The sequence below is a fragment of the Mobula hypostoma genome, chromosome 8 (genome assembly GCF_963921235.1).
Source record: "Mobula hypostoma chromosome 8, sMobHyp1.1, whole genome shotgun sequence".
Classification (NCBI taxonomy): Eukaryota; Metazoa; Chordata; class Chondrichthyes; order Myliobatiformes; family Myliobatidae; genus Mobula; species Mobula hypostoma.
The window spans coordinates 128249358-128265621 of record NC_086104.1 but is presented as its reverse complement, the minus strand read 5'-3'; the positions used below and the strand labels follow the sequence as shown (position 1 = coordinate 128265621).

The following is a 16264-nucleotide window of genomic DNA, read 5'->3' as shown; positions in this document are numbered from 1 at the left end:
ATTTGTCAATGTGGAGCGGAGAATGAGTTTGTAAATCTGGCAGGAGCTAAGTATGTTGGGTATGGCGAGGGTCGAGCACCATGGGAGGGGTGTGAGACAGGTAGATGGCAGAGGTGGATTGGTTGGCAGGGGCAGGGCAGTTGGCACGGGTGCAGACACATCCAGCCCTGAGACAACAGGCAAGGTCATTTGATTCCAAGCATTGGTCATTACAGAACATCTCCCTGGTGTTTCCTGTGCTCTCCCTCTCCCTTCCCCAACCATGATTTCCCTCTCCCTGCCCCCTTCCCACACTTAGTCCACAATAGAGACCCATATCAGAATCAGGTTTATCATCACTCACGTACGTCATGAAATTTGTTTTTCTTGTGGTGGCAGTGCAGTAATAAAGTTACCACAGTACTATGCAAAAGTCTTAGGCACTCCAGGTATGTATACGTGCCTAAGACTTCTGCACAGCACTGTGTTTTGCTCCTTGACCCCCAAGGAACACTGTTTTGTTTAGCTGTATACATGTGTATAGTTGATTGACAATAAACTGAACATGAACTTGAAATGAAGAGAGTCAATGACAGAGAGTAAAAATCCAGGGTTATCCACTTTTCAGCACTTCCTGTCATTACTCTGAAACGTGGTTTACATATAAACAAAGCAGTCGGTGCAAAACAGCATTAATTAATATCATTGTCAAGACAGATGACAGGGCAAAATTGCAGTCAGTGGGATGAGTTGCAGTGTAAAAGGAGGACAAAACTGAAAAGGGTGACAAGTATAGGACTGAAGGTGTTATACTTGAATGCATGCAGTATACGAAATGGGGTAGATGAACTTATAGTGCAGTTAGAGATTGGCAGACATGATGTTGTGGGTATCACAGAGTTATGGCTGAAAGACAATTGTAGTTGGGAGCTTAATATCCAAGGATACGCAATCTATCGAAAGAACAGGCAGGTGGGCAGACAAGGAGGAGTGCCTCTGCTGGTAAAAAATGAAATAAAATCTTTAGCTAGAGTGACATAAGATCATAGAAACATAGAAACATAGAAAATAGGTGCAGGAGTAGGCCATTCGGCCCTTCGAGCCTGCACCGCCATTTATTATGATCATGGCTGATCATCCAACTCAGAACCCAGCCTTCCCTCCATACCCCCTGACCCCTGTAGCCACAAGGGCCATATCTAACTTCCTTTTAAACATAGCTAATGAACTGGCCTCAACAGTTTGCTGTGGCAGAGAATTCCACAGATTCACCACTCTCTGTGTGAAGAAGTTTTTCCTAACCTCGGTCCTAAAAGGCTTCCCCTCTATCCTCAAACTGTGACCCCTCGTTCTAGACCTCCCCAACATCGGGAACAATCTTCCTGCATCTAGCCTGTCCAATCCCTTTAGGATCTTATACGTTTCAATCAGATCCCCCCTCAATCTTCTAAATTCCAACGAGTACAAGCCCAGTTCATCCAGTCTTTCTTCATATGAAAGACCTGCCATCCCAGGAATCAATCTGGTGAACCTTCTTTGTACTCCCTCTATGGCAAAGATGTCTTTCCTCAGATTAGGGGACCAAAACTGCACACAATATTCCAGGTGTGGTCTCACCAAGGCCTTGTACAACTGCAGTAGTACCTCCCTGCTCCTGTACTCGAATCCTCTCGCTATAAATGCCAGCATACCGTTCGCCTTTTTCACCGCCTGCTGTACCTGCATGCCCACTTTCAATGACTGGTGTATAATGACACCCAGGTCTCGTTGCACCTCCCCTTTTCCTAATCGGCCACCATTCAGATAATAATCTGTTTTCCTATTTTTGCCACCAAAGTGGATAACTTCACATTTATCCACATTAAATTGCATCTGCCATGAGTTTGCCCACTCACCCAACCTATCCAAGTCACCCTGCATCCTCTTAGCATCCTCCTCACTGCTAACACTGCCACCCAGCTTCGTGTCATCCGCAAACTTGGAGATGCTGCATTTAATTCCCTCATCCAAGTCATTAATATATATTGTAACCAACTGGGGTCCCAGCACTGAGCCTTGCGGTACCCCACTAGTCACCGCCTGCCATTCTGAAAAGGTCCCGTTTATTCCCACTCTTTGCTTCCTGTCTGCTAACCAATTCTCCACCCACACCAATACCTTACCCCCAATACCGTGTGCTTTAAGTTTGCACACTAATCTCCTATGTGGGACCTTGTCAAAAGCCTTTTGAAAATCCAAATATACCACATCCACTGGTTCTCCCCTATCCACTCTACTAGTTACATCCTCAAAAAATTCTATGAGATTCGTCAGACATGATTTTCCTTTCACAAATCCATGCTGACTTTGTCCGATCAGAAGATGTAGAATCCTTGTGGGTAGAGTTAAGAAACTGCAATGATAAGAGGACCCTGATGGGAGTTATTTACAGGCCTTCAAACAGCAGCTAGCATGTGGTTTACAATTTACAGCAGGAGATAGAAAAAGTCATTTCAAAAAGGTATTGTTATATTAGTCATGGGGGATTTCAATATCCAGATAGATTAGGAAAATCAAATTGTTGCGGGATCGCAAAAGAGAAAATATGTAAGATGCATCCAAGATGGATTTATAGAGCAGCTTGTAGTTGAGCACACTAGGGGATCGGCAATTCTGGATTGGGTGTTGTGTAATGAACTGGATATGATTATGGAGCTTAAGGTAAAGGAACCCTTAGGAGACAGTGATCATAATACGATAGAATTCACCTTGCAATTTGAGAGGGTGAAGCTGAAGTCAGATGTATCAGTATTACAGTGGAGTAAAGGGAATTACAGAGGCATGAGAGAGGAGCCGGCCAAAGTTCATTGGAAGGGGACAGTAGCATGGATGACAGCAGTGCAGATATGGCTGGAGTTTCTGGGGGCAATTCAGGAGGTGCAGGATAGACTCATCCCAAAGTATTCTAAAGGAAAGATGACACTATTCCAGCTGCTACCATCCGGGGAACAGTACTGCAGCATAAAAGCCAGGACCAACAGGCTCCGGGACAGCTTTTTCCACCAGGCCATCAGACTGATTAACTCATGCTGATTTAAGTGTATTTCTATATTACATAGACTGTTTTTTATTATAAATTATTATAAGTTACTATGATTGCACATTGAACATTTAGATGAAGACATAACAAAGATTTTTACTCCTCATGTATGTGGAGGATGTAAGAAATAAAGTCAAATCAATTCAAAATTCACAACCTTGGCTGACAAGGGATGACAAAGCTGACATAAAAGCAAAAGAGAGGGTGTGAATAGAGCAAAGCTTAGTGGGCCATTAGAGGATTGGTAAACTTTTAAAAACAACAGAAGGCAATTTTAAAAACCATAAGGAGGGGGAGATAAAATATGAAGGTAAACTAGGCGATAATTTGGTGCCCTGAGCAATCCAACCTTGCTCCCAGCCAGCTCTATGAGCTCTGGAACTAAACTTGCATCAATTCATCCCCCAAACTCGGCTCGCCATCTTCACTGTTATGTTGGTAATTTAACACAATTTACCTCAGGAAAGGTATTTTTAGTGATGTTTTTACTCGGATGTCTTAGTTTTTTGACTACCATTAGCTGTCACACACATTTAGTAATACCATCTTAACAGGACCGGACAATGAATGGATGTAGACCTCCCACGGCTAGAGCACCTGGCACTGGTGGGCCCAGGCTCAGATCACCACACCGCATGTTGGACGGTCACTGTCCTCTTCAATCCTTGGCATCACCCCACATCCCCCTGCCCCTGAGGCCAACCCATCCTCCAACAGTCCCTGGGGTTTGCCCGTCCCTTCTGTGTCTTTTGTGTAGTGGGTAAGGGGAGTTGGGGTGTAAGTGGTAGTAAGGAGGGTAGTTTAGGAGGTGTGAGGCGAGTAAGGGGTGTAGCGGGTGTGGGGTGCATGGTGGTGTAAGGTGGATGCAGGCGCGCGGTGCTGGGGCAGAAGGTGGGTGCAGTGGCATGGTGGTGTAAGGTACGGGTGCAAGAGCATTGGGAGGGGGTTAAGGTGGGTAAGGGGTGAGGCCTGTCTCCGTGGGGCTGAGCTGCTTACACCAGTGATGTTGGGACCCTGTGCTGCAGTGTGGATTTGCTGCCTCTGAATTTATCATTACAGAATGGGGTGACCCTGACGGCCAGGATGGACCGAGGTTCCTCCTTACCCACTATGTTGGAGCAGAAGGTCAGACTTTGCCTTGAGCCTTGGGGGAGTCATTACAGTCACAGAGTGGAAAGGCAGAGAAACAGGCCCTTCGGCCCACCTCCTTCATGCTGCCAATTCTGCCCATCTGCACTAATCCCAATTGCTCTCAGTAGGGTCATATCCTTTTGTGCTTTGCTCATTCAAGTGTCTGAGTAAACGCCTCTGAAACATAGCGACTGTCTCCAATCCCCTCACCTTTTCTAGCAACACATTCCAGATATCAGATCTCTTGGTACAAAATCATTTCCCCAAAAATCCATATATAATTCCCTACTTTCACTTTGCACATACTTCCCACTATTTTTGCTAACCCTGACCATTGGGAAAAGATTCTGACTATGCTATTCATCCCTCTCATAATTTTATATATCTTTATTAGGACATCCCTCATCCTCCTTCATTCCAGGGAAAGCAAGCCTATCCAGTCTCTCCCCCATAACTACAGTCCAGACAACATCCTGGTGAATATCCTCTATACTCTAATCACACCCTTCTCATAATGTGGCGACCAAAACTACACATAATGGTCCCAAGGGGCAGTCTAATAGGCGTTTTACAAATTGGGTCATAATATTCCAACCCTTGTGTTCTATTCCACAACCCATGAATTCTGAATGCCTTCTACACTCCTTCATGCCTGTGTTACTACTGTCATGAAGCGATAGATTCAGGCCTGTAGTTCATTCTGTTTTGTAGCCTTTCTTAGCGCCTTACCAATCTACTTGACTTCCTGAGGTGTGTCGCCTCACACTTCTTGGATTCAATTCCATCTGCCAAAGCCCTGCCCATCCTCCCATCTGACCCAGCCTTAGATAACCTTCCTCACTATCCAGAGCACCACCAGCTTTCCTGTCACCAAACACACTTCTACATTCACATTTAAATTGATAAATACCACAACCAGCAAGAGTCCCTGGGACGCCAGTAGTCGCAGACTTCTAATCATAAAAGTATCCTTCCACCATTACCCTCTGCTTCTTAGCCAATTCTGCATCCAATTAGCCAGCTTGCCTTGGATCCCATGTGCTGTGATTTTCTACCATGCAAGACCTTGTCAAAGACCTTACTAAATTCCACATAGACTTACCTGAAGCCCCTGTCTTCATCACTCTCCCTGGTTACCTCCTCAAAAGAACTCAATCAACTTTGTGAGGCAGGATTACCTGTATGGAAAGCCACACGGACATTGCCTGAGCAGACCCTGCCTTTCCAAGTGTACATACATCCTATCTCTTTAGATATTCTCCTATAATTTCCCACCACTGTCATTTTTGATTGAACTATTTCTCAAAATAAAATGTTTCATGAGTGAGTTCCTGCTTGCTAGTGTTCACTTTGAGGATGTAGGTTTTCCTCCTGCAAAGAGGAAAGTTAATGGGAGTGAGTGGTGAGCTTGGCTCCTGTTTCCCTGCACTGTCCCCTCACAATAGGTGGTTCTGGAGTTCACCGGTCAGGCTGCTGTTTCCTTGTACTGTCCTGTCACAAACAGGTAGTACTGGAGTTAATTGAACAGGCTGCAAGGGTGCAGCCAGAGGGACAACCCAGCCTCTGCGGTCTTCACAGTAGGGAAAGGGCAGTCTCTGCCCCTTGACCTGGAGGGGTGGGGGGGGGATAAAGGTCATTGTGGCAGAGAATGCCTATCTTGTTAGTAGAGAGTGCACCAGTTTAAGTCAGGAGTGGATATTGAAAGCTGAATTGCAATGAATTTTGTTCCATGCACTGCCTACACAGATTTACCCCTATGAGTTACTGAAGGCATGCAGCAGCAGAAGCATCAACTTGCCTCAGGGAGTGGACAGGCCACAACTGGAGGTAAGGACGAGAGTTAACAAACTGCCCTCAGTAAGACCACCAAAATAATGGGATTAAGGAGCAGCGGCCCAAAGACAGGAGGTTATGGGTTTTAATGGAGAGAGCTGTCAGGAACAGTTTAACAAACTGAAAGGAGATGTGTGACAGGTGATTACTGTCTAATAATGATGGTACATAAAGCAGCAGTTCAAGTTGCAGTCCTTTTGAAGGGTTTTGGCCCGAAACTTTGACTGTTTACTCAGAGGTTGACAGATTCTTGATTTCTCAGAACATGCAGGGATACAGGGAGAAGACAGGAAATTGGGGCTGAGAGGAAAATTGGATCAGCAATGATGAAATGTCAGAGGAAACTCTATGAACCAAATGACTTAATTCTGCTCCTATATCTTACAGTCTTATGGTCTTTTCCATAGATTCTGCCTGGCCTGCTGAATTCCTCCAGCATGTTGTGTGTTTTGCTTGGATTTCCAGCGTCTGCAGATTTTCTCTTGATTGGAGTTCAGTTTGCAGATAGTACAAAACAAATAGCGAATGGTAGGAAGGAGACTGAGAGTAATGGGTGCTGATTCCCTTTGGTGGGAAGGTTAAGAAAAAGTAAAATAAACTTAATTTTAAAGAAGAATGTAGGAAGAGTTACTTAATGTAAGGCTAAAGGTGGCAGACAAGTGGAGAAGGCTGTTAAAATAGAATCCTTGCTTAATGGTTGAGTATTGAACAAACAAGTGTGGAAGTTGTTCTTTTTCAATCATTGGTTTGGCCTTGAGTGAAACAGTGTGTTTGTCTCTGGTTCTAAGTGCGTTAACAGCTTGGGAAAGTCAGGAGGAGAAGGGACAAGGGACGAGGGAGCAGGTATATGGAGGACAAGACAAGCTGTGGTGTTCTCCTTTGGGCAGAGAAGATTTAGCCATGTTTGAAGAGGTCTTTAAAGTTATCAGGGGGAAACTGTGCCCAGTGGCAGAAGCACTGGTCATCACTGGACAAAGGCTGTTGGAGGGATCCAGTGGGTCAAACAGCATCTAGGGAGACAAATGGACAGTTGATGTTTTGGATTGAGACACTTCAGCTGGAGGTGGGCTCTACATCTGGGACAAATTCAGACGGTTGATAAAAAACCTAGAGGTGATGTGTAGAAACTAGTGAGTTTGTGACCTCCAGTGATCTGCCACCTAAAAATAGAAATCAGATTCAACATTAACTTTCAAAGGTGAATTGTGAAGTGTAAATTTTAAGAGCATGAGAGGGCTGTCTGATTTGTTCCAAATGAAATCTCTCATCTTAAGGTTGATGATGTAGGTTTAAATACTGTGACTACATATGCAATTCTCAGTGAAAACAATGGTGCCTGCTGGTCCAGCCATGCTGATGCCATGATCAGGAAAGCTCACTAATGCCTCTACTTCCTCAGGAGGCTACAGAAATCTGGCATGTCCCCAATGACTCGTGCCAATTTTTATCAAAGTACCACTGGACGCATCCTATCTGGATGCCCATTGCTTGGTATGGCAGCTGCTCTGTATGTGACCACCAGAAACTGCAGAGACTTGTGGACACAGCTCAGCACATTATGGAAACCAGACTCTCCTCTATAAACTCTTTTCATTTCTTGCCACCTCAGTTTAGCAACCAGAATAATCCCACCCACCCACTTTGGAATTCTCTCTTCTCCCTCTTCCATTAGGCAGAAGATACAAAAGCCTGAAAGCACTCATCACTTGGCTCAAAATCAGCTCCTATCCCACTGTTATAAGGCTATTGAATGGTTCTTTAGTACAACAAAATGAATTCTTGACCCCACACTCTACTGTACCTTGTTATGATCTTGCACCTTAATGTTTTCAGCTGCTGTCTGCAATCTTGTTTTATCTTGCTCTGCCTCAATACACTGTGTAATGAACTGATATCAATTTGTCAATCTTTGTGTGTAGTTTTTCATTGGTTCCCGTTATATTTCTTTGTTTTACTGTGAATGCTTGCAAGAAAATGAATCTTAAGGTAGCATATGGAGAAATAAATTTAATTTGTACTTTGAATGTATGAACAGTATGTGAGGTGAGCTTCCCACTGTACCCCAATACATGTGACAATAATAACTAATTCCAATTCCAAACCTCAAACAAAACTGCTTCCAGATAAACTGAGCAGGTCAGGTAGTAACTGTGGAAAGAGAATCTTTGTAAGTATGTACCTCTTTACCAAAACTGGGAAAATGAGAGATAGCATAGAAACAGGCCCTTCAGCCCAACTGGTCCATGGCAACCAAGCATTTGACCCATATTCCTCTAAACCTTTCCTATCCTATTTTCTACCTGTAAGTGTCTTTTAGATGTGGTTAATGTATTTGCCTCAACCTTTCCAGCTGGCAGCTCGTACCATGCATAGACCACCCTCTGGGTGAAGAAGTTGTCCCTCGGGTTCCTATTAAACCTCTCCCCTCTCACTTTGAACCTATGCCTTCCAGTTCTTCATTCCCTAGTCCTGGGGAAAAGACCATGCACATTGACCATGTCAATGTCCCTCAAGATTTTATGCACTTCTGAATAATCACCCCATATTCTCATAGACTCGGGTGAATAAAGTCCCATCCTGCTCAATTTTGAGTCCTGGCAACAGCTTTGTAAATCTCCTCTGCACTCAATCCAGTTTAATGGCATTTTCCAATAACAGTGACCAAAACTGAACACAATATTCAAAATGCAGCCTCTTCAAAGTCTTGTACGACTGCAACATAATATCCCAACTTCTATATTCAATCTCCTGACTGGTTACCGCCAGCATGCCAAAAGCCTTCTTCACCACACTTGTACAGGGAGCTGTGTACTTGTAATCCTAGGTCCCTCTGTTCTACAACACTCCCCAGGACCCTACATTTTACTCTGATTGTCTTATCCCTGTATGTCTTCCCAAAGTCAACACCTCACACCTTTCTGAATTTATCTCCATTTTCCATTCCTTAGGCCCACTTACCCAGCTGGTCAAGGTCTCTCTGTAAATCTTGATAACCATCTTCATTGTCTATGACTAGAAAGTTTGCAGATGAAACCAAATAAGATCTAGTTTGGTGTAATCTGTAAACTTTCTCATCCAAATCATTGATTCAGATGGCAAATAGCAACAGGCTCAGTACTGATTCCTGAGGAGCACCGTTAGTTAAGGGCCTCCACTTAAAAAAAAACAACCTTCCACCATTGTCCCCTGCTTCCTACCATCAAGACAATGAGTTAGTTCTTCATGGATTCCGTGTGATCTAACTTTCCATGGCAGCCTACCATATGGAACCTTATTAAAGGTCTTACTGAAGTCCATCTTCACTACGTCTACCACACCGACCTTCTTGGTTACTTCTTCAAAATCTCAATCAAATCCTCATATCCATCTTCACATTGGCGGCAGAGCAGTGGAAACTGTGAGCAGTTTCTAACTCCTGGGATTACACACCTTGCACAACCTCTCATGGTCCCAGAACACATACAATCAAGAAAGCCCACCAGCGCCTCTACTTTCTGAGGAGGCTAAAGAAAACTTGACTATGCACATCAATACTCATGACCTTCTACAGAGGACATCCTCTGAACATACTAGCATCACTACATAGTATGGAAAGTGCACTGCGGCAGACAGGAAGATACAAAGGGCAGTCAAAATTGCCCACCACATCACTTGCACCAGCCTTCCCACCAATATATACAAAAAGGTGCCTAAAAAGGCCGTCAGTATCATGAAGGATCCCACACACCCTGCTCATGGACTGTTTGTCCCACTCCCGTCAGGAAGGAGACTATGTAGCATCCACGTCAGGACCACCAGACTCAGAAGCAGTTACTTTCCCCAAGCAGTGAGGCTGATCGACACTTCCAATGCTACGTTCTCGTTTCCTGCCTCTCACCTTATGTACAGACTTCCTGGACCTAGCATCACTTTATGTACATACAACCAAACTATGCATATAAGCTATCCCATATATTTTTATTTACTGTATAGTGTTTTTATTAGTGTGTTGTTTATGTTATTGTGTTTTTATGTGCTGCATCAGACCCGGTGTAACAATTATATACTGGAAATGACACTAAACAATCTTAAATTTTGAATCAAGTTCATGAGACATTATCTCCCATGCATAAAGTGTTGATGATCCCTAATCAACCTCTCCCTGCAAATTTGTTTTTCTAGTTCCCTTTGACTATGAGAGGGTCTACAGTAGAAACCCACCAAGGTGATCATCCATTGCAACAGGGCATTTCAGTAAGCGGCAAGGAAAGTGAGGGGGTGGTCGTGCAGAATAGATGTGTTTGAACAGTTATCATCACCTTACACCTCTCGGTCTGTGTAATGTTCAGTACTTGGCCTTGGATTGCCTTGTCAATAGTAATACTTTGGTCAGACTGCTGTTTATTGACTGCTGCTCAGTGTGCAAAACAATCAAACCCTCAGTTCTAGTCAAAAAGCTCCAGTGCCTGGGCCTCTGTACCTCCCTCTGCAACTGGACCCTTGGCTTCCCCACCTTGAGTCTGCAGTCTGTGCAGATCGGAAATAACATCTCCTCCTCACTGACGATTAATGCTGGTGCACCTCAAGGATGCGTGCTTAGCCTGCTGCTCAACTCTCTACACTCATGACTGTGTGGCTAGGCAAAGCTCAAACCCTATTGATAAATTTGCTGATGACACGGCTATTGTTGGTAGAATTTCAGATGGGTGATGAGGTGTAGAGGAGTGAGACAATCAGCTGATGGAATGGTGTCGCGGCAACAACCTTGCACAGCATCGATTGTGGACTTCAGGGAGGGGCAATTCAGAGAACATACACCAGTCCTCAACGAGAGATCAGAAGTGGAAAGGATGAGCAGTCTCAAGTTCCTGAGTGTCAACATGTCTGAAGATCTCTCCTGGGCCCAACATGTTGACGCAATTACAAAGAAGGCACAACAGCAGCTGTATTTCATTAGAAGTCTGAGGAGAATTCATATGTCACCAAAGACACTCGCAAATTTCTACAGATGTACTGTGGAGAGTGTTGCATCACCGTCTGGAGTGGAGGGACCACCGCACAGGATTGGAAAAAGCTACGATAAGTTGTACACTCAGCCAGCTCCGTCATGGGCACGAGCCCCGCTAGCATCCAGGCCAACTTCAAAAGGCCATGCCTCAAAAAGGTGGCACCCATCATTAAGGTCCCCGGGCACCCAGGACATGCCCTCTTCTCATTGTTACCGTAAAGAGAAGGTACAGGAACCTCAAATGTTTCAGGAACAGCTTCTTCCTCTCTGTCATCTGATTCGTGAATGGACAATGAACCCACAAACACTTCCTCAGTATTTTCCAGTCCTTTCTGCACTACTTATTTATTTTTATATATATTTATTGTAATTTATAGTTTTATCACTGTTATATTTACTGTAATCTATAGTTTTTATTACTATGTATTACAATGTATTGCTGCTGTAAAACAACAAATTCCACAACATATCTGGCTATATTAATTCTGATTCTGAGACAAAGTACCTTCATCAGCACTGAGAAAGAGAGAGGTGTATTAGAGGAACTCAACAGGTCGGGCAGCACCCGTGGAAACAAACAGTCAACGTTTCAGGTCCCGGCCCGAAATATTGACTGTTTGTTTCCACGGGTGCTGCCCGACCTGTTGAGTTCCTCTAACACACCTCTCTCTTTCTCAGTGCTGATGAAGGTACTTCGTCTCAGAACCAGAATTAATGCTGCCCGACCTGCTGAGCTCCACCAGCATGTTGTGCGTGTTGCTTTGACCCCAGCATCTGCAGAGTATTTTGTGGTTACGAAAAGTGCGTTAGGCTGAGTAGCAGTGAAATGTAAATGAAAGCAAGAAATTTCTGTGGAGAATGAAGATGTGGCTGGTGGAATAAGATTACCATCATATATTAATTATAAGATTGTTGTGATTGCGGCAAACAGCCAGGTTGATTGTACATAGAGACGGACAGGGAAAGGATGATGGGCAGAACTTGTATCATTTCGTCTCTTCCATCTACACTGCTCTCCATTTCTCTCTTCCCACCCAACTTGCCACAACTCGTCCTCCCCCCCTCCCCCCCCAATCCCTTTAGCAAGTGGCTTATCTTCTCTAGGCTCTCCTTGAGTGGTGAGGAGAGCAGTGACAATATGTGGACATGAAGAATGAGAGGAGTGGTGTTTGCATGGTTCTTGCTCCCATGTGCCAAGCAGCAGATGGCTGAGGTAGAAGAAGGTAAAAATAATAAAATAAAGTATGAGAATTACAGAGACAATGTAGTTCAGGTAAATAATAAAGGGCAGGGTAGATTGTGAGGTCAAGAGCCCATCTTGTTGTACAAGAGACCTGTCCAAGAGTCTGATAACTGTGGGACAGAAGCTGTCCTTAAGCCTGGTGGTGCAAGCTTTCATGCTTTTGTATCTTCTGGCTAATGCGAGAGGAGAGAAGAGAGAACATCTGAGGCGGGTGTGGTCTTTGATCATGCTAGCTGCTCTACTGAGGCAGTGAGAAGTATAGTCATAGTCCTCGGAGGGTGGTTTCTATTATGTACCCAGCTGCATTCACAACTCTGTGTAGTTTCTTGCAGTCATACAGTATGTAAAGAAATTGCCATACCAATAATCTTGCACTCAATCTCGGTAAGACCCAAGGGTTGATTATGGACTTCAGGGAGGGGTGTCAAGAGAACAACAATTCCCATCAAGGGGTCAGCAATGGAAAGGGTGAGTAGTTTAAACTTCCTGCATGTCAACATCTCTGAGGATCTATCTTGAGCCAGACATATTGATGTAATTACATGCCAGTGGATATATTTCATGAGGGATTTGAGGTGATTGATACATCACCAAAGACTTTAGCGAAAGTCTACAGGTGTAGAGTAGAGAACATTCACATTTGTTGCATCACCATCTGGTATGGGGGGGGGGCAAAGCACAGAGGGTTGCAAACTCAGTCAGCTCCATCGTGGGCACTATCTTGCCCAACATCATGGACATCTTGGTGATGCCTCAAGATGACAACATCCGTCATTAAGGACCCCAGCTACCCAGGACAATACCCTCTTTCCATTACTGCCATCAGGGAGGAGGTACAGGAGCCTGAAGACACAGACTCAGTGTTTTAGGAACAGCTTCTTTCCCTCTGTCATCAGTCCATTAACATACCTCACTATTTCGTTTTCTTTTTGCACTACTCATTTATTTCTTATTGTAACTTATATTTTATGTATTGCACTGTACTGCTGCCACAAAACAAGAAGATTCATGGCCTACGTCAGTGATAATTAACCTGATGTGACTCTAATTCCAAGCCACGATGCATCTGGGTAGAATGCTTTGATAAAAATCGGTAAAGGTCAATGGGGACATGTCAAATTTCTTTATCCTCCCGAGGAAGTAAAAGTGTTGTGAGCTTCTTTGGCCGTGACATCAACTCAAAGAGGAGCTCTTTGAGTGAAACAGAGAAGTAAGCGAACTGTTTGGGGTAAATCAGTTGGGGCATTGACCTGATGGATTTGTTATCTCTGGAGCTTGATCGATGTTTATTCCTTTTTTAACAGAGGCACCTGTCTCCCGAGGAGTTCCAAGAGGTTTTTGGGATGACCATAAAGGAATTTGATAAGTTGCCCCAGTGGAGGAGGACTGAGCTGAAGAAGAAGGCTTGCCTCTTTTAACGTGAAAGGGGAATCCTTCCAGAAACTCTCCCGATGAGACTCTTTCTCTTTACAGGTGGCTGACTTCCTCTCTGCTGGATGTTATCCCTACAATGTATCACTAGCAACAGTAATTGCCTAACTTTTAATTTTTTTCTCATTTTTTTCCCTTCTATTTTATGAAATCCACTCTTAATATCCTGGAGTGGAACACAGGTGATCTTATGGTTTAAATTGAGTGTGCTCACTGCTCCCACTGAATCACAGGGCAGAAATGCTACCACTTTAACAACTGACAAATCTGCTTATAGTTCTGGAGCCTCTTCATACATAGACAATGCCAAATAGTTTATTATCTCAGATGTTGCTCTGTGATTGCAGAGTAGTTTCACATGTGATCAGCACAGCATTCATTGTGGCCTTTCTGGTGAGGCCAGCTAAATCGTCAGCTTCTGTTCCAATGCTTTGTCAGTAGCATTTCCCTTTAATAAAGAACGGGGCATGAGACCCCACTGGGTGCCCTGCACATTCCCTTGCCTTATCATCGCCATTCATCCCCAGATCTAGAATAAATCCGTTTCTTCTTCCAAATGTTCTCTGTATTCTTCATTAAAATTTCTGGGATAAGATAGCTTAAAAAAAACATTAAACCTGCGGCAACATCTTTCAATGCAGTGGCTAGCACAACACAATAAGGCACCGTGCAGAATTACTACTGGTAGATACAAGTTGGCCCAAGTCCTGATCTAATCTATATTCTCTGTGCTGTCAGAACCTGGCATGCAGTTAGCTGTATGTAAATGGAAGAGTGCGGTATATACTCTGTACAGGGTGACTGAAATCTCTCTGTTACTGGCACTGGAATGCAAAATAATACATTTTCTGCAAACACAAAGAAGGCAGATGTTAGACTGGAGTGAAGAGGTGCTAGCGGAACCCAGTAAGTTAAGCAACATGAATGGAGTGGAATGAACGTTGACGTTTCGAGCCGAGACTCTTCATCAGGACTGGGAAGGAAGAGGGCAGAATCCAAGGGTGGGGGTGGTGGGGGGTGAGGAAGCAGAAACTAGTGGGTGATAAGTGAGGTGTGGGGGAAGTGGGTGGGTAGGTGCAGGGTTGGGTGGAAGAGGGGGTGAGAGAGAGGGGAAGAAGTGGTGATGATGTGGGAAGAGGATAAGTGGAGGAGGCAATGGACTGAATAGGATGAATCCAATAGGAGAGGACATAGACCATGGAATAAAGGGAAGAAGGTGGAGAACTAGAAGGGGAACTCATGGGCAGGTTGTGAAGGTGTGGGAGTGGGAAGAGAAAGGATAATTAGACCCCAGTGATAAGGGAAAACAAAGTGGGGGGAGGCAGAGGGCAGTGGTTATCGGACATTAGGGAAATCAATGCTGATGTCGTCAGGTTGGAGACTACCAAGACAGAATATGGGGTGTTGCTCCTTTAATCTGTGCCTGGCCTCAATGTGGCAGGAGAAGAGAGCATGTCACTGTGGCAATACAAAGTTTAATTAAACTGGGTCGCCTCTGAGAGGTCCTGGTAGTTACAACGGACAGAGCAAAGATGCTCAATGAAGTTGCCCCCCCCCCCCAAATCTGCATCTGATTCATCAGTGTGGAGGGGGCAGCACCAGATATAATAAATGACACTGGTAGATTCACCTGTGAAGTACTACCTAAAGAACTGTTTACGGCCCTGAATGGTGTTGAGGGTAGGGCAGGGCTTACATCTGGGATGGTTGCAAGAGGGGGACTGATGGGGACGGATGAGTGGACAATCTCATTTTCACAGCAAGTGCAAGGGCCAGATCTTAAAGTTCCCACCTTGCTCTCCTGTGCAGTTCCACTAACACCGAGTACTGCCTGATCGACCTCCTTGTGATTCTCTGACAATTTTGTATTTGGTGCTACACCCAGCAATCGGCTGTATGTAAAAGTCTGCTTCAGATTCCACAGCTTGTAGGGATCCATTGCTCTAGTTGAAGAACTAGTTCTCAAGACAATGGTGTTTGAGCTCAAAGAAGCATATGGATGACCTAAGGAACTAAAGGATTGAAACCAACTATGAGCGTTCCTGATTCCTACATCCACACAAATGATAATGTTACTTTGCTATCATTCCAGTGAGCATCAGTTATATTTTTGTCCATAGAATAAACTAATGCTCTCTTACTAGCTCTTCTTTCAGTTGGTCCTGACGAAGAGTCTCGGCCTGAAACATCAACTGTACCTCTTCCTAGAGATGCTGCCTGGCCTGCTGCGTTCACCCGCAACTTTGATGTGTGTTGCTAATGCTTTACAATATTGCTTCTTTCACATGTGGCACTGGTCGGAGACATTCTGATCTGCCGGTGCCCAGTCCTCTGGAATTTGATTCTGTGAGGCTGCAGTAAGTGTGTTGCTATTAGGTGAGAATTTGGAAGTTTATAAAAACTGAGGTGGTAATATTGGAATCTGTACTGAAGAATAAATATTAGTGCTGTAAAATTATTCTATGAAAATGTATTCGTTTGCCTTACATATATTTTCGCTCTAGATCAGGGGCCCCCAACCTTTTTTAGGCCATGGACCCCACCGTTAACCGAGGGGTTTGTGGACTCCAGGCTGAAAACC

The 16264-nt window shown here is 44.3% G+C and overlaps 1 protein-coding gene across 1 annotated transcript; it reads left to right on the top strand.

Moving 5' to 3' along the window:
- The first annotated feature begins 4045 nt into the window (after positions 1–4045).
- Positions 4046–14677, top strand: LOC134350930 (dematin-like). Its single transcript, XM_063056785.1, has 3 exons — positions 4046–4183; positions 5936–6016; positions 13557–14677. The coding sequence occupies exons 1-3, from the start codon at positions 4142–4144 to the stop codon at positions 13668–13670; spliced, it is 237 nt and encodes a 78-aa protein (XP_062912855.1). The 5' UTR covers positions 4046–4141; the 3' UTR covers positions 13671–14677.
- The last annotated feature ends 1587 nt before the right edge of the window (positions 14678–16264 follow it).

What these genes read in the sequence shown, in the direction of transcription:
- LOC134350930 (XM_063056785.1), top strand. Translation starts at nt 4,142, where the DNA reads ATGGACCGAGGTTCCTCCTTACCCACTATGTTGGAGCAGAAG. An exon ending in CCACTATGTTGGAGCAGAAG is followed by an intron (nt 4,184 to 5,935) that starts GTCAGACTTTGC and finishes CTGCCTACACAG; the next exon opens with ATTTACCCCTATGAGTTACT. An exon ending in TGGACAGGCCACAACTGGAG is followed by an intron (nt 6,017 to 13,556) that starts GTAAGGACGAGA and finishes CTTTTTTAACAG; the next exon opens with AGGCACCTGTCTCCCGAGGA.